Source organism: Macaca thibetana, chromosome 1 (assembly GCF_024542745.1).
Source record: "Macaca thibetana thibetana isolate TM-01 chromosome 1, ASM2454274v1, whole genome shotgun sequence".
NCBI classification, from domain to species: Eukaryota; Metazoa; Chordata; class Mammalia; order Primates; family Cercopithecidae; genus Macaca; species Macaca thibetana.
Window position 1 is genome coordinate 66,908,972 of NC_065578.1, and position 17,633 is coordinate 66,926,604.

The 17,633-nt window shown below is 43.9% G+C and overlaps 1 protein-coding gene and 1 long non-coding RNA gene across 2 annotated transcripts; one reads left to right on the top strand and one right to left on the bottom strand.

Moving 5' to 3' along the window:
* The first annotated feature begins 1,238 nt into the window (after positions 1–1,238).
* GADD45A (growth arrest and DNA damage inducible alpha) lies at positions 1,239–4,526 on the top strand. Its single transcript, XM_050764838.1, has 4 exons — positions 1,239–1,715; positions 2,202–2,303; positions 2,542–2,779; positions 3,857–4,526. The coding sequence occupies exons 1-4, from the start codon at positions 1,672–1,674 to the stop codon at positions 3,968–3,970; spliced, it is 498 nt and encodes a 165-aa protein (XP_050620795.1). The 5' UTR covers positions 1,239–1,671; the 3' UTR covers positions 3,971–4,526.
* Positions 4,527–9,233: 4,707 nt separating this feature from the next.
* LOC126939532 (uncharacterized) lies at positions 9,234–17,429 on the bottom strand. The gene is made up of 3 exons (XR_007720409.1): positions 15,714–17,429; positions 10,618–10,709; positions 9,234–9,389 (listed from the first exon to the last, which is right to left on the bottom strand). It is a non-coding gene; the product is annotated as an uncharacterized LOC126939532 (long non-coding RNA).
* Between the last annotated feature and the right edge of the window lie 204 nt (positions 17,430–17,633).

Sequence of the window (17,633 nt, forward strand, 5' to 3'; positions counted from 1 at the left end):
AAAAACATAAGGGTGCAAAACTCCCAGGTGACCTTTGCAAAAAATTACTTCTGTGACCTTTGGCTGTACAGCAACCTTAATAATGCAAGCACTGTTTTGAATGCAAGCATGTGGGAGCCGTTTTCACCACTTTTGGTGACTTCAGTAGGTTTAAGAAATGTTTTTGCATTTATTGCATAAACCATAAAACAAAGGAAGGGACTTTTGAACTACTCAGTGAGAGTCTATATATTAAAGTTTGTTTTTCAAAATATGTAACTACCATTTGCAGTTTTAAAGGTCTGCTTTCCACCTGCAAGTTGCCATTATCTCAAAGGTGAAATTTTAGCATATGACTAAAAACTTCCTATAGTTACGGCTTCATGATTCAGCATCTAACATCAATAATTCACAGTGAGATCACACAGGAGGCTCTCTGTGGAAGGTAGTGACATACATACGTTAGGAAAGGAAGCTTAGGGCATATCAAGAGCATTTTGAATTTAGACTTGTGGGCTGTGTGGGTGTCAGATGGTTGTCTCTCGACTGGTGGGCGTCCAGAAGGATCCTTGTTTGGGCAAGGCTCTTTGAGAAAGGAGAATCTGGGTTGCCAGGGATTCCCACATGTGGTCAGCAGCTCCCCACGCAGACCAGCTCACGATTTCCCAGTTACAGCGGGCAGGTGGGAAACCGTTCTGCATTCTGTGGAAAAGACTCCAACTTGGTTCCCTGCCATCCCTGAACACAAACGGGTTGGTTTTTCTTTTTTGAGCTTCCAACCCTTGCAGCTTTCCAAAAATAAATCAAACCAGCCATCAGGGCACCGAAATAATACTACTGCTAATAAGCAGCTTCGCCTAGACTTAGATAAACAACACTTCTGAGGTAAACTTTGCCCCAGAGGTCTGGAGACACTTTTTTAATGTAAACTGCTTACTAATAATTACTAGACTTCGGTGCATTAACCCTGGAAATAGATTTTAATAGCCACCCCTTAAAACAAAAGGCATGAAACGATAATAAGAAAAAAGTGCCGCGACTATTATAAAAAAACACTTGGCAGCCTGCTTCAGCCCAAGCTAAGGCTACCTCCCGCCTCTGCTGAAGCCCTCCACTCCCAGTGGTCCCCGCCAACCGGATAAGAGAGCGCGCGGGACCCGCCTTCCTCTCTCTGCACCGCCCCCGTCCCCGCCCCCGCCCCCGCCCCCTCGGCTCGCCTCCCGCGTGGCTCCTCCCTTTTCCGCTCCTCTCAACCTGACTCCAGGAGCTAGGGTCAAATTGCCGGAGCAGGCTGATTTGCATAGCCCAATGGCCAAGATGCATGCAAATGAGGCGGAAGGTGGTTGGCTGAGGGTTGGCAGGATAACGCCGACGAGCGGGGCCCTTTGTCCTCCAGTGGCTGGTAAGCAGTGGCTGGGAGGCAGCTGCCCAGTTAGTGTCGTGCGGCCGGTGGCGAGGCGAGGGCCGGAGAGCGAGCGAACGAGCAAGCGGGGCGGGAGGGGTGGCCGAAGCTGCGGCGGCTGGCACAGGAGGAGGAGCCCGGGCGGGCGTGGGGCGGCCGGACAGCGCCGGGGCCTGAGCTCCCGGCGCGGCGCCTGTGAGTGAGTGCAGAAAGCAGGCGCTGGCGCGCTCGCCGTGGCAGGAGCAGCCCGCACGCCGCGCTCTCTCCGTGGGCGACCTGCAGTTTGCAATATGACTTTGGAGGAATTCTCGGCTGGAGAGCAGAAGACCGAAAGGTAAATCGGCCTGCGGACTCTTCCGGCCCGAACTTCTCTCACCTACCCCGCGCTCCCGGGTGCAGGCGGGCTGTGGAAGGTTTGCAGGGGAGGAAGCAGAAAAGTTTGCACAGGGCAACTCCCGCCCTTGCTCCCTCGGGACTCTCCGTGTAGCGTCCGCGGACTGAAAGATCATGCCCCGCAACCCGAACGAGCCCCGCCGGGGCCTTTGCAAAGGGCAGCAGTGGCCGTCGCTGCCCTTGCGGCTCCCGGGGCTGGCAGCCTGTGGCAGGGGCACTCTCGGGACTTCTCACGGGACGCCCGGTCCTTGGGCGTGCAGGGGTCATGGGGGGTGACGGGGCCGCGAGAGCGCCGGGTTTTCGGAGAGCCCAGGTGCGCGGTGGTGCTTGCATTCGAGAGGGAGGGGCGTGGTGCCGGGCAATGGGGGCGGCGATGGGCCCGAGGGCACTGGGGCTGACGGGACCCCTCGCCCTTGCCCGCGTGTAGGATGGATAAGGTGGGGGATGCCCTGGAGGAAGTGCTCAGCAAAGCCCTGAGTCAGCGCACGATCACTGTCGGGGTGTACGAAGCGGCCAAACTGCTCAACGTGTAAGTGGGGCCCTTGCGCGTCTCCCGTGGCACCCCTTCCCGCCCTAGCCCGGGAGGTCGCCTTGGCTGGGCGCCCCTCGCCCGGCCGCGCCACTTCCTGTCGCTTTTCTTCTGCCCCCGCGGCTGCCTGTCCCGGAGGGGAGGGGGCGAGCTGGCCGGGCGGCGACCCCCGGAGACCCAGGCAGGGGTTGAGGGCGTCCGCGGTTCTGCGCTCACTGGCCCCGCCCGCTGCCCCCAGCGACCCCGATAACGTGGTGTTGTGCCTGCTGGCGGCGGACGAGGACGACGACCGAGATGTGGCTCTGCAGATCCACTTCACCCTGATCCAGGCGTTCTGCTGCGAGAACGACATCAACATCCTGCGCGTCAGCAACCCGGGCCGGCTGGCGGAGCTCCTGCTCTTGGAGACCGACGCTGGCCCCGCGGCGACCGAGGGCGCCGAGCAGCCCCCGGACCTGCACTGCGTGCTGGTGACGGTAAGGGGCAGGGGGACTGCAGCCTGCGGGGTAGAGCCCCGGAAGGACGGGAGTCAGGGCTGGGTCGCCTGATTGTGGATCTGGGGTAGGTTTGGGTCAGGAGGGTGCTGCCTTTGCCCCACGAGAGTGTGGCTGGACTTTCAGCCGAGATGTACTAGTTTCATCATCAGGATAATCTGTGGTACAGAACATGTCTAAGCATGCTGGGGACTGCCAGCAGCGGAAGAGATCCCTGTGAGTCAGCAGTCAGCCCAGCTACTCCCTACCTACATCTGCATTGCCTCCCGTGACTAATTCCTTTAGCAGGGCAGATTAGATAAAGCCAAATGAATTCCTGGCTCACCCCTCATTAAGGAGTCAGCTTCATTCTCTGCCAGTCAGAGCTAAAAATAGAAATTGTGTAGGAGACAAACCTTGTTAATTCCCTAGAAATACATTAAGAGGATAGAGTGGAATTTTTTTCTCTGCAATCTTGCATTTTTTTAATGGGCCTTTTTTTTTTTTTTACTCTTCTGATAAAAACCTTTGGTAGGTAGGGAAGTTATGTTTTCAGGGATAAGTGTGCTACTTTTGTCTTCTAAATTTTGCTTTTTGACTGGTCTAGTCAAGTGACAGCCGGATTATTTTGCTACTCCTTAAAAGTACTACTCTGTCTCTTGGGAGTAGAGTTGATGGCAATTCCAGTTAACTGCTGTGCAGCTCTCATCTCATTGTGCACACAGCATGGAAATCTTTCTCAAAACTGTTTCACTCAGGTCAGGGTAACAAGTTTGGTAGAGCAAACCCGTGAATGATACTCTCATGCAAAACTGAACAGATATGCAAACATATGTATGTGGTTCAGCTTGGGTTGCATGGGTTCAGACTTTGCAGTGTGTAGTTTAATAGGTAATTACCCTTAACGATTTTGCACGGAACCCAACTACTTTGAAGAAACTTTAATTTTTTGTGCTTCTAATTTGTCTCCATGTCACGTAGCCAAAATATAGAATGTTCAAGTGTCTTCTCCTCAAAAGTGTAATACTAGCAAATATCGATTTTTTAAAAATAAGTTTATTTTTCTAAATTTGTTTCCAGAATCCACATTCATCTCAATGGAAGGATCCTGCCTTAAGTCAACTTATTTGTTTTTGCCGGGAAAGTCGCTACATGGATCAGTGGGTTCCGGTGATTAATCTCCCTGAACGGTGATGGCATCTGAATGAAAATAACTGAACCAAATTGCACTGAAGTTTTTGAAATACCTTTGTAGTTACTCAAGCAGTTACTCCCTACACTGATGCAAGGATTACAGAAACTGATGTCAAGGGGCTGAGTGAGTTCAACTACATGTTCTGGGGGCCCGGAGATAGATGACTTTGCAGATGGAAAGAGGTGAAAATGAAGAAGGAAGCTGTGTTGAAACAGAAAAATAAGTCAAAAGGAACAAAAATTACAAAGAACCATGCAGGAAGGAAAACTATGTATTAATTTAGAATGGTTGAGTTACATTAAAATAAACCAAATCTGTTAAAGTTTAAAAGTACAGCCATAGTTTGGGTATTTTTGGTTTATATGCCCTCAAGTAAAAGAAAAGCCTAAAGGGTTAATCATATTTGAAAACCATATTTTATTGTATTTTGATGAGATATTCTCAAAGTTTTATTATAAATTCTACTAAGTTATTTTATGACATGAAAAGTTATTTATGCTATAAATTTTTTTGAAACACAATACCTACAATAAACTGGTATGAATAATTGCATCATTTCCTATTGTGTGCTCTTGTTTCTTTTAACTCGTACTTTTTAAAACATTTTACTGACGCTCTGCTCTATACCAGGTCTATAGTCAGAAAGCACATGACTTAAAGGAGTTGGAGTTAGGAAAAAGGGATGGTTAGAGATTCAGCTTGCAAAATTTGAATAATTAAAGATCAATGATAGTAGTGCCAAAATAAGATTATACACAAAAGGTTGAGGAGGCAGAGAGGACAGAGTGACCAAAGCTACCTACCAGTTTTTATTGAAGAGAGATCATTTTATGTTGGTCTTAGTTTTATTTCCCTAGTTACAGAGGGCAAAAGGATATTGCTAGCAGCTGCACTAGTTTGTGCAAAGGTGTGGAGGCCTGAAATACCACAACCAGGTCAGTAAAAACAGAGTGATTCTGTGTGTGCCTCTGGTGTAGAAAGATAAGGGAGCGACAGGGCTGAGAAGGAAGGTGGGGATTAGGCCCAGGCTGTGAAGGGCATTCTGTGTCACCCTTATGCATTTGGGCTTCCTTCTGTAAACTTCAGGCAGATAGCGGAGCCCTTGAAGGAAGTGGCATGATCAGTGTTCTAGGAAATTAACACCAGGATCTGTGAAAGATGATAATTGGGATGAGCAGCTGTAGGTGACAAGGCCAATTAGGAAGTGACTAAGAATCCAAGGCTGTGCATTTTGCAGAACCATTTTTACAGAGCAAACAGGGAAGTGGCCAGGCAACGTTTTTTGGTGCCCCCAGTCTCTTCCTAAAGCTTTGTGCTTTCCAGCTGACCATTTCTATGGTACTGAGGGGTCCACTTAAATTATATCAGATGGAATAGATGGCAGAGAAGAAAAGCAAAAGAAAAGGCTTCAGGAGAACAATCATTTTTAGTTGGAACAGTCACTTGATAATTAACTCCAACAACCTTGTAGACATAGACCAAAGAAAGCAAAAATGCTTATGGAGGCAAGGCCTAGCCTTGCTTTAGTCCACAGGAATTTTCTTGTGCTATTTCTCAAACCATCCCCTTATGGCTCCCCTGCCATCTGTCTTTCATCCTAGTCATGACTACATACAATCAGGAAAACGGGTAGGGAAAACCCACTAATAGCAACAAAAAGCTCCAAGTTTCCGCATATATTATGAATACATAGGTCCATGAGACCTTCACCTTGCAAATGACTCTCTCTCCCCACATCTGCTAGAAATGTGAGTTTTTAGGCCTCGTTTAGGCTTCTTGTGTCTTTTCACAAGTGACTTTTTCTACATCTGCTAGAAATGTGGGTTTTTAGGCTTACGTAGGCTTCTTGTATCTTTTTAAAATCCAATGCCCACTCCAAAACATAACTGGTATTTAATATTTGTTTCTTATATTACCAAAAGATTGAGAGCAGTGAGTTTTAAATAGCAAGGTGTTTTGCCTTCCCATTAAAGTAAGGTTTTTTCAGCCCCTTTTCACAATAATTTGGTAAAAACCCTTTTGCTGGGATGAATGAATTAAAGTGGGTACAGAGTGGATAAAGCTGCTTCACTTAGTGGAACAAACACAATAGCAGCTGGCCTTGACTAGTCTTTCTTCATCCTGTTTTACTCATGTAAAATGGAGATAAGATTACCTATCTTGCAGACTTGTGGCCTCTCCTACAACTCTGCAACCTCCCTTAGGCAGGTAATATCTGCTTCATTATTGTAGCCCAGTAGTTGACACAAGTGCCAGCAAGTAGTAGGAGCTGAATTAATATTTACTGAATAAATGAATGATTAGAAATAATGAATACAAACTACCTGGCACATGATAGATGCTCAATGGAGTGTGGCTATTACTAAAACCCAGGTGATAGCAATAGGAAAACTGAAGGCATCAGAGAGATCTGTGTTATGACATGTACATCTATATAACTATGTTTTTCAAAAGGAGTTTTTGAGCTTTATTCTAAATTCACAATGCTTAGATATCTGTAATAGTACTTATACATTCTTCAGATTGTTTTGAGGAAAATCTCAACAATTACTGCAGTGCTGTCTGGTTTCTTCAAACTTTTTAAACTCTTGTTTTTCTATCCTGATTGAGCATAACAGAAAGTTAACACAGCATTGAAAAGCCCAATCATGAAACAGTTAATTTTAAACAAGTATAAAATTACCTGGATGGCTTCTATCTCAAATTGATGCCAATATTCTTCAGTTGTTGCCTTAAAAACCATTAAATCTACTTATTGCAAGCTATGTTACAACAGGAACAAAAATCCCCTCATCTACCTAAGGTGTATTGAATGTTGAAAAAGTGGAAAATACCTGTTTTTTCCACTGGCAACTTCGCCTCAGTGTCATAAATAGCATTGCTTCCTCCTCTCCACACTTAACCAAGGCTCTTAGCAAGTTAAACTTTTATAATGAAAGTAGCTAATCTCCTATAATACATACCTTAGTTCCCAAATCAGGGAAAAAGGGTCATTTCTAGGAAAGAATTATTTGTATACTGTCAGTTGAAAATATTTCCAAAGCATGTTTTGAGATGAGTTACTGAAGCCGTTGTGAAATAATGGCTTACTTCTCAATTACATAGGTTGAATTTTATTCTTCGGTATATAGACTGAAATGTGAGAGACAGGTTTTCTTCAAATGAACAAAACTCAGTGGCATGATTTGACACCAAGCAAGTATCCCTCAAAGAAGTGAATACTTTTTTCTTTTTAACAATACTTTGGTAAACATAAGAACCTCTGTGAAAAGGTTTTATTCATGAAAACCACTAAGAAATATTAAGTGAGTGCTTACTGTGGGCAAGGGACTATGCTGGTTATATTGAAGTCTACAAAAAAAAAAAAAAAAAAAAAATCAGACACACACTTTGGCCTCAAGGACTTTGTATCATGAATTACTACATGAATACAAAGCAGAAAATGACCAGCAACATAAGAAAGGCCCAGAGAACTGTTCCGGAAGTTCAAAGGATAGAAATCTCCAGAAGGCATACAAGAATGGAATGGAGAAAAAGGTTGTAAACTCTCTGTTCATAAGCTAGCATTGTATTTTGCAAACAGCACAAAAATGTGATTGATTGACTGACTGAATGTCGAATATAATTCTCCTATGTGCTACAAAGAATACAAAGATGTAGCCTATTACAGCATTTGTCCTTAAGTTGACAATCTATAAGGAAATCATTAAGCACATTAAAGAAAAGATAAGCATGTTCATTTCAATCATGCTGTTTACTGAATGCATATCATTTTCCTGGCACTGTGTTAGGTTCCAAGGCCACAAAGGTGAAAAAGCAGCTGTCTTTAAGGATGTGTACAATTTAGTAGGGATACCTGATACCTGTAATACTAGGTGGTAAGTGATAATGAGGTATATTCAAGACCTAAGTGTTCCTGGGGCCAGGGAATGTTTGCCAGGTTCAGTGAGACCTGAAAGATGAAGAGATCTGCCAGGTGAATGTGAAGGGCATTTACTCCAGGAGGAAGAACAATAGCTCAGGAAAGTACACACTGAAAGCGTGTTTGGAGCTAGCTTTTGGGGGACAGCAACAGTCATACAAGACTTATTACATCCTGAGCTCTGATCTAAGCATTTTATAGACAGGAACTCATGAGCATTCTCAACAACCCTGTGGGAGTAGCTACTATTATTAGCCCCATTTTGAAAGTGAAAATACTGATACACAGAGATCTTAATTTGCCCAGAATCATATTGCGAGTGGCAAGACCAGGATGCAAACATGTCCTCCAGTGATGGGTGATGGAGTGGCAAAGATGGTAGAAACCGGAGCATGATTTTCCTGCAGGCCAAGCTTCTTTTCTACTAGATGATAGAAAGCCATTAAAATTAATTGGCAAAAACTAAGAGAAGAGACAGATGCTGGCACCACCAAGAGACAGACAACAAAAAGATGATGCTATAGCTTACAAAGTCCTAATGTGAGGGTGGAAACTGGTAGCCAAAAGAAATGTGGATCACACAATGTTTAAAAATTTTCAAAAATCAGTTATAAACATTTAAAAATGGGAAAATTTCTTAGCAAAATCCAGACTTCTATTGTCTCTTGAAAATTTGCTATATTGGCAACAGTGGGTCCACACTCTGCATGGCGGCAATTGGCTGGAGCCGAGAGGAGGCCCCTCCCTTTTAGTCTCAGATTTCCAGTTTGCCACAGACCTCACCCCTCCCTGTTGTAACTCTAGTTTGCTGGACTCATGTAAGCTTCCCTCCCTAATCCTGTTAGGCATGTGAGGTCCACCCTTCGCCCCCACCCCACCGACTCAGACTGGGGCTTAGAATCTTCCTGTGTAAAATGAAGTGTTTTACACTATCAGAATTTCTCAAACTGTTTGGATGCTAATAAGGCCCTGGGGTGTTTGTTAAAAATATAACTTTCAAGACCTATTCCCAGAAGCTTTAGATTAAGTGGGGCTGGAATAAGGCTCAGAATTTATTTTTCCTGATTCAAGCCCCAGAAAAAGAAAACATTATATGTATGTGTGTGTGTGTGTATATACACACATATATATATGTATATATACATATATACACACATATATATATGTATATATACATATATACACACACATATTCTCTCTATACATATATATGTGTATGTATATATACACACACACACATATATATGTATATATACACACACACACATATGTATATGTTTTTAACAAGTAATTCAGGTAATTCTTACAAGGGAAGTTTGAGAAACAATGAATGGTCTCTCGGAGCTCTGTTTACAAATCTGAGGGATTAGGGAGGGAGAAGCTTCTACATGATCAGTTTCCAGTTTCCCTTGATGTTAGCCCACCAAAAGGATGCATATTTCTCTGCGAAGATTGCAGGGATTCCCAGGAAGAGGTGTACCAGAACAATTTGCTACCTGGAGACAGAGAATTTACAAGTTAACTCAGGTGATCACTGCAAAAAAGGTAGAAGAGTCTGCAAACAGAATGGTTCTTACCTCTCGAACTGACAGATCAACCCCCACTCCCCACAGAAATTAGAAACACATCTTCTAGTTTTTCTTCACTAGTTTATTATCCTTGTTCATTCTAACTATCTTCATGTCAAGACCCTGCTTAAAAATCTCTTACCAACTACCCTTCTCCCCCATATAATTCAATACAAACTCTTGGCCTTTGTTATGTGCTAGACATGGCGCTAGGCACTTTGAAGATGAGGGAGAAGCTGACAAGCATGATTAAAATCTGTTATTGTTATACAATGAGTACTTCTCAGTGTCAGGCACATAGTAGGTGCTGAGAAGTAAGTGGGGCTTCCTGTTTTAGTTTTTCTTTTTTCTTTTCTTGGAGACCGAGTCTCGCTCTGTTGCCCAGGCTGGAGTGCAGTGGCACGATCTCGGCTCACTGCAACCTCTGCCTCCCGGGTTCAAGCAGTTCTGCCTCAGCCTCCCTAGTAGCTGGGATTACAGGTGTGTGCCACCACACCCGGCTAATTTTTTATATTTTTGGTAGAGACAGGGTTTCATCATGTTGGCCAGGCTGGTCTTGGACTCCTGACCTGGTGATCCTCCCGCCTCAGCCTCCCAAAGTGCTGGGATTACAGGTGTGAACCACTGTGCCTGGCCACTTCCATTTTTCTTACAACCACTAGTACTTTCTGCCTTTCATGGATTTTCACATTTATTAATTCATTTGATTCTCTGCTAAAGCAACTGAGGCTCAGAGAAATCAAGAGACACCTCCAAGATCCCATGGAAGTGGAAGAATCAGAATTTTCCTGTGAACTCAGTCCTCTTGATGCTAGGTCAGTCTCTCAAAGAGGCCAACCAGACAGCAGAGATTAGGCTGGGGAAGAATGAAACTAATTGAATCGAATCTTTTACTTATCCAATAAGTGGGGCAGAGCCTTGGGAAAGCTAAAGGACACACAAAACAGGCAGGCGAGAATTCTAAGAATTGTCTTCTTTCATCTGAGAACTGGGAAAGTTCTAAGCATCATTGGAAAGGTGACCTTTGTGTCCCTGTATGCTTTTATGCTAATATCTTTTCTAGCATTGTCTGAGAAAGAATTTGTAAGAAAAGCAGCAAACTTCTTAGTATCATCACTTAACACATGATTATATCACCATATTGTAATCATCTTACCATCATCGAAATAAGCACTCAGCAAGAAATGGGTCATCTGAGGAAGTCTTCTGATTTGATTTTGCGTCTTTATATAACTGTGAAGGACAGGGCTAGTGAAAGATACGAACAAGAGTACAGCAGTTAAGACAGTGGCCGCCACTCCAGGCCGCTGTCTTAATACCAGCCTGTAATACCAGCACTTTGGGAAGCCTAGCTGGGAGGCTTGTTTGAGGCTAGGAGTTTGAGATCAGCTTGGGCAACATAGCAAGACCCTATCTTTATAAGAAAGAAAAGAATAAGAAAAATGAAGAAAAAAGACAGTGGACTCTTAGAGGCAGAAAGACTTGAGCTTGAATCCTGGATCCTAGCTAGAACTTGGGAAAGTTAGTGTAACTTCTCTAAGCCTCAGTTACCTCTCCTGTAAAATGAGGGAAATAAACAAGACTTATATCATTGGGTTATGGTGAAAAAGAAAGGAAACAATGCATAGGAAGAACCTAGCTCAGTTCCTAGAAGCAGTCAATATATGTAAGCGAATAATAATTGCATCTTCCATGAACCGGTGATTTTCTATGCATGTTTATATTCCATTCATATTTAATTGTTCTGTTTGCAAATTAGTTATATAAGTAAAAAAGAAACCACCCAGTAAACTACATGGCCCAACATAACTGAATTCAGCAAGACACCACCCAATTAAATTATGTTAATTTTTACTAATCTAGTTTCCCCTCTCCATTTCCATTAACTCAATTTAGTTCTTTATCTCTCATTTAGGTTATCAGAACAGTTTCTGTTCAAAATCAAGGTTGTGAGAACATAAGTACTGGGTATCAAGTACCGTGCTAGAGCTTACTCCATAAAGATGATTATGACACAGTTCCTACCTGCAGTTTCCTGTAGGAACTATAGGAAGCTGACAGACACAGATAATTTTCAAGCCAGAGTGGTGTCATGGCAAGCATGGGTATGCACAATGTGTGTGTGTGTTTGTGTGTGTGTGTGTGTGCGCGTGTGCGTGTAGGGGGTGGTCAGGAAGCCTTCCAGGAGAAGGTGATGCTTGATGTGAGTCTTAAAGTACATTTAGGAGCTCATTGGGGTGAGGGATGTGGCATGTGTGGGGCTCTGTGGTGTTTGTTAGGGGATTAAGTATTTAAGGAAGGGAGTGGAGAAAGGCAGGCTGAAGAGGTAGACAGAAACAGATCACAGAAGAGGTAAATAGCGGGTGGGGTTGGAGGAGAGTGATGCGGATTTGGAATGGAAAGGAGTTGAAGAACTAATAAAAGAATAGTGAATATCACCCCCCACTCCCCACTCCCCACAGAAATTAGAAACACATCCTCCAGTTTTTCTTCACTAGTTTATTATCCTTGTTCATTCTAACTATCTTCATGTCAAGACCCTGCTTAAAAATCTCTTACTAACTACCCTTCTCCCCCATATAATTCAATACAAACTCTTGGCCTTTGATTATTTGACCCAACCTTCCTTCCCAGCCTTGTCCACATTCACCTTCCCATACTTCTGTTGCAAAGATCTCTGCTACTCTGACACTCCATGCTTCCTTAGATCCTGGGGCTTTTGCGCACACTCTTTTTCACTGCTGAGAATATCCTTTCCCTGTTCTTTACCAACAAACTCCTACTCGTTCTTCAAAGTCCAACTAATGTATTATCTCTTCTGTTAAATCTTTTCTGACTCATTCAGGCAGAACAATTTCTTATGATAGCATTTACCATATTGCATAGGAATTTATCTGTTTATTTCCTACTGCCCACGCCCCTCTTACCCCCACTCCCACTATCCTTGTCTTTTCTGGGTTTATCCTAGGACATACCTACCACAGTGCTAGTAGGAGCTCAACAAATAAATACATTTCTCTTTGTTCTGTTTCTATAAACCAAATGCACTCTCATTCATATTTAATGTTTGAATGGACTATTTTTCTTTTTGTAGTTACGTTTTATGAACTCATAAGGTGCTACTGACACTTTAAGTTTGTTGAAGAAGTTTGCTCACTTAATTCTGTTAGTGGTAGGCTGTCAATATTCAAAATGCTCTTCTATAATTCATTTTTCCTTAAAATTCTTTACTGACCTGTTGATGAGCCAGTAGCTGAAGTGTCAGGAGGTGATTCTTTAAATATATTTTTAATACCTATAATTATACACAACAAACCCACATGCCCTCCTCTGACTCCATATGCTAGACTTCGGTTCTTCTCCTTATTTTCAGTTCAAGGAGGAAAATGTAAAATGTCCTGGGGTGGAGATGGCAAGAGGGTTGATCTCCTCTCAGATTTACAGATTTATATAAAATTTGAAGCTAGAGGAAATGTTAAAAATTACCTAGCCTATATCTTTTTTAAAAAAGTGAATGGGGAAATAGAATCAGAGGTCATAATATGTGTCCTAAGGTTGCACAGTGAATAAATAGTAATCAGTCCAGAACATGCATTTGCTGATTCCAAGATACGTATTCTTTCTCTTATGTCACACTGGCTACCCTGAAAAATGGTTTTCTGAAACCATATCCAATATACTTTTGGATGTCTCCAGGCTTCTATTTCCTAGTATGTAAAGTAGGAATAATAGGAGTAGCTGTTTCCTGGATTTGTTGTGAGAATTACATGAACTAACAGATGCAGGCCAGGTGTGGTGGCTCACGCTTGTAATCCCAGCACTTTGGGAGGCCAAGGCGGGTGGATCACCTGAGGTCAGGAGTTCGAGACCAGCCTGGCCAACATGGTGAAACCCCATCTCTACTAAAAATACAAAAATTAGCTGGGCATGGTGGTGCATGTCTGTAATCCTAGCTACTTGGGGGGCTGAGGGAGAAGAATCACTTGAACCTGGGATGTGGAGGTTGGAGTGAGCCAAGATCTTGCCACTGCACTCCAGGCTGGGCAACAGAGGAAGACTCTGTCTCAAAACAAAAACGAAAAACAACCACCCCCTCCACAAAAAAAAAAAAAAAAAAAAAAAAGATGCAAGATGCTAAGAACAGTACCTAGTCATAGTAAATGCCTGAAATATAGCACTGTTTATTCTTAAGGCCCAGGGTATTACACCCATGATTAGTAAAGGACTTATTTGTTTACCTTACCTTTTATTTAATCTAACAATTACCAAAGTTACTGTTTTTGTTTGTTTGTTTTTTCCCTTATTCAAACCATGCTACAAATGTTAAGATAGTCCATGGGCTGTAGAATCGCCTGGGTGTATGTACTTAGGACCCATCCTTTTATGTTGTAGGATCTAGCTTCTCTGAGCCTCAGTTTCCTCATCTGTAAGATGGGCTTAAATCACATCTACTTTAAAGAGTCCTTTAAATGGGAGAACACATGCACAATGCCCAGCCTAGTGTCTGGAGTTCAGTGTTCCTCATTGCCTTGCACAGATGTCTACAAATGTTGACAGATGTTGCATGGCCAATGTTGAAATGTTACATCACCAAGGTCGGATCTAAAATGTTTATTTAGAACAAAGCACTTCTAGGGTATTGGCCATGGGAGAATGTTTCAAGGTTAAAAGTAGAAATGTGAACCTTGTCTGCTTTACATAGGTGATTCTTTTTTTTTTTTTTTTTTTTCTTGAGAACAGTGGTTCTGTCACCAGGCTGGAGTGCAGTGGTGAAATCTCGGCTCACTGCAAGCTCTGCCTTCCAGGTTCATGCCATTCTCCTGCCTCAGCCTCTCCAGTAGCTGGGACTACAGGCGCCCGCCACCATGCCCAGCTAAGTTTTTGAATTTTTTAGTAGAGATGGGGTTTCACCGTGTTAGCCAGGGTGGTCTCGATCTCCTGACCTCGTGATCCGCCTGCCTCGGCCTCCCCGAGTGCTGGGATTACAGGCGTGAGCCACCGCGCCTGGCCTACATGGGTGATTCTTGGAGTTGATTCCCAAAGGGGATGCTTGGCTTTTTACTTGCTTGTATTGTAGGGCTTCATGACAATTTTTTCCATATCCAGATCAAAGGTATGCTATTATATACTGACATTAAAAAATATATAAGTTGGCTTACTTTTTATTTAAATCTATTTTAGAAGGAAACTTTCTATCACAACTTGTGCTAGTTCTGGTTTTCCTAATACATATAAAACTACCCAATTAATAAAATGTTAAAAAGTTAACATGTGCACTACCTAAATCTCACATGCCAACTTTTAATTAAAGTCAGCGACATTAGTGACCAAGTCTGTCAGTGCCTGGCTTAGAGGAGGTAGCACTGCCCACAGTTGTTCAGGGAGTGACTCCTTTAGGCTTGCCCCAGTACACAAATTTATGGATCCACAGTGCCCTTGTGACATCACATATTTGGCAAATGTCTTCTGTTAGGACCATATTTAAGGTCTTTTAGCGGATGATGCCCTCCTATCCCTGAGCAGGGTGTGTGTGTGGAGGGGTTGGAGGTGGTTGGCTCTAGAGATCAGAAGTAGCAACGTGGGGCCAGGGAGCAGTGACTCACACCTGTAATCCCAGCACTTTGGGAGGCTGAGGAGGGTGGATCTCCTGAGGTTAGGGGTTTGAGACCAGTCTGGCTAACACGGTGAAACCCTGTCTCTACTAAAAATACAAAAAAAATTAGGCGGGCTTTGTGGCATATGCCTGTAATCACAGCTACTTGGGAGGCTGAGGCAGGAGAATTGCTTGAATCCAGGAGGAGAAGGTTGCAGTGAGCCAAGATCGCGCTACTGCACTCCAGCTTGGGTGACAGAGGGAGACTCCGTTTCAAAAAAAAGAAAAAGAAAAATAAGGCCAGGTGCGGTGGCTCACGCCTGTAATCCCAGCACTTTGGGAGGCCGAGACGGGCGGATCACGAGGTCAGGAGATCCAGACCATCATGGCTAACACGGTGAAACCCCGTCTCTACTAAAAATACAAAAATTAGCCGGGCGCGGTCCGGTTGTCTGTAGTCCCAGCTACTTGGGAGGCTGAGGCAGGAGAATGGCGTGAACCCGGGAGGCGGAGCTTGCAGTGAGTGATCACGCCACTGCACTCCAGCCTGGGCGACAGAGTGAGACTCCGTCTCAAATAAATAAGTAAATAAATAAAAATAAAAATAAAAACTATTATTGTGCACACAGACGTCTCAGCTGCAAATTTCTTGGACTTACCTGGTATCTTCCCATTATAGATGTCAACCATTCCAATTAATTGCTTTCATCATTCAGTAGATTGTCTAGGAGGAATTAAGGGGTATAGGAATGCTTCATATGTAACATTAATTCTCAGTGATGCCTAAACTTTACTATGAACTTCCACTTTTTTGTACTAAATATCACTCTCTCCAGAGTTGTATTTGACAGTGCCAGTGGTCATCTACTGACCAATATATTAAGTTATTTGCACATGACAATAAATTTACTGGGACTGCATTTTCCTTCAGGGCAGAAAAATTTTTTGAAAAAAATGGGCAATTGAGGTGAGGGTTCCTTAGACTAACTGCACATTTACCCAGGGTTGGCCTAAAGTCAAACAACCTTCATGGATTTAAATGATCCAGATCATTCAGATAAGGAGAAGGTAATTAGAGTAACAGAGGGCTCATCTGAAGGCAAAGGTTATTTGCTACTCACAGTGGTAAAGTGGTACAGCAGCAAGTATGGCCATGCTCTGAAAACAAGCACAAGGCTCTAGCCACGCCAGGTGGTACAAAGACAGCTAGAACTGACGGTGGGACCAGGCTCCACAGACACAGTCAGAGTTTTAAGCCGAGAGATTATAAACCTGGCATATGGAGTGAGGGACAAATACTCAAAAAACGGTTGCCTAGCCCCAAATAAGCATTATAGAGCCCCAAATAAAAAGGTTTAGAGGGAAAATCCATGTGTTTATGTGTAACTGACCCTCCTGCCAGGGAAAACCTGATCATGGCACACATCCAGAAGAGGTGGAAACCCCCGTGACATGCATCTCCACTCTGAGTTCCAATCACTATCCGCAGGCCTGGGTTTCTTGTCCATGTTAAGGAAGTATCCATCTCACCTGCCTCTTCCAGCTTCATTACCTTCCCTCCTCCCGACTTTTAAAAACCCACCCCTTCCCAATCCCATCCATCATCCCCAACTCTCCTCCACTGAGGATTACAAGAACTTGGCAATTTGGTCAGAAGCGGTAAAAAGTGCTTCTCAGTGGTTATTTTTCAAAACCAATGTATCTTAAATCCTTCAGTCTTTTACTAGAAAGGGCCCAGGGACTGTCTTTTGCCCCTACCTTTCTTGTAAGTGTGGAGTGCTGGTTCTCAGAAGCAGGGGCCATCTCTGTAGCATTCCTGGTTCCTAGCCTGGGGCTTGATGACTGCCTCTGCCCTTGTTCTTTGATTTTGCCCTCCCCTCATCTCTGTGGGAATCCCAGCCCTGGGGGAACGGGCAGAAGAGGGGGCAGGGCACCTTCAGCAAACACATGGTGAATATGAGTCACCACCAATCTAATGACCTTTCCATTTGTTATCAGTTTCCATGGCCACAGCTGGTCTCAGGATGGGAAACAGCCCTCCACAGGTCAGAGTTATTACCTCACTCCTTAACAGCCTCTCTAGCCCCCTTGTTGGTTTCAGGATAGGCAAGCAGGATGGGAGGGCAGGATCGGGGGCCATCTGCACACTGGCTTCCAGTCCTCTTTTCTCCTCCTCTCATCTCCTCCCAGGACCTCAATTCCAACGCATACTGTTCCTCTCTCACTCAGCCCAAACATCACCACCCTTGGAAGCCTTTTCAGAGGGAGGTCTTTGTCAATGTGGAGCTAGTCCCTCTTTCCTCTGGGCTCTCACAGCACTCTGTGATCACCTGAGTTATGGCACTTGCCACATGATACTATGATGATTGGTTTACATATCTGTCATACCCACCCTCCTTGCTCAGACTGTGACCTTCTCATGGGCTGGTGTGTGTCTTATTCATTTGGGTGTCATGGGAGCCTGACTCTCAGCAGCTTGCTCCCAGGAGGTGCTCAGAAAATGTTAACTGAGTGAAGGAAGGGAAAGGGGAAGAGAAATGGTATTTTATTCATTTATTGAGCAAAACACAGGTAGGATG

Coding starts and splice junctions, on each gene's coding strand:
- GADD45A (XM_050764838.1), top strand. CDS start 1,672: ATGACTTTGGAGGAATTCTCGGCTGGAGAGCAGAAGACCGAAAG. Junction 1,716..2,201: donor GGAGAGCAGAAGACCGAAAG/GTAAATCGGCCT, acceptor GCCCGCGTGTAG/GATGGATAAGGTGGGGGATG. Junction 2,780..3,856: donor TGCACTGCGTGCTGGTGACG/GTAAGGGGCAGG, acceptor ATTTGTTTCCAG/AATCCACATTCATCTCAATG.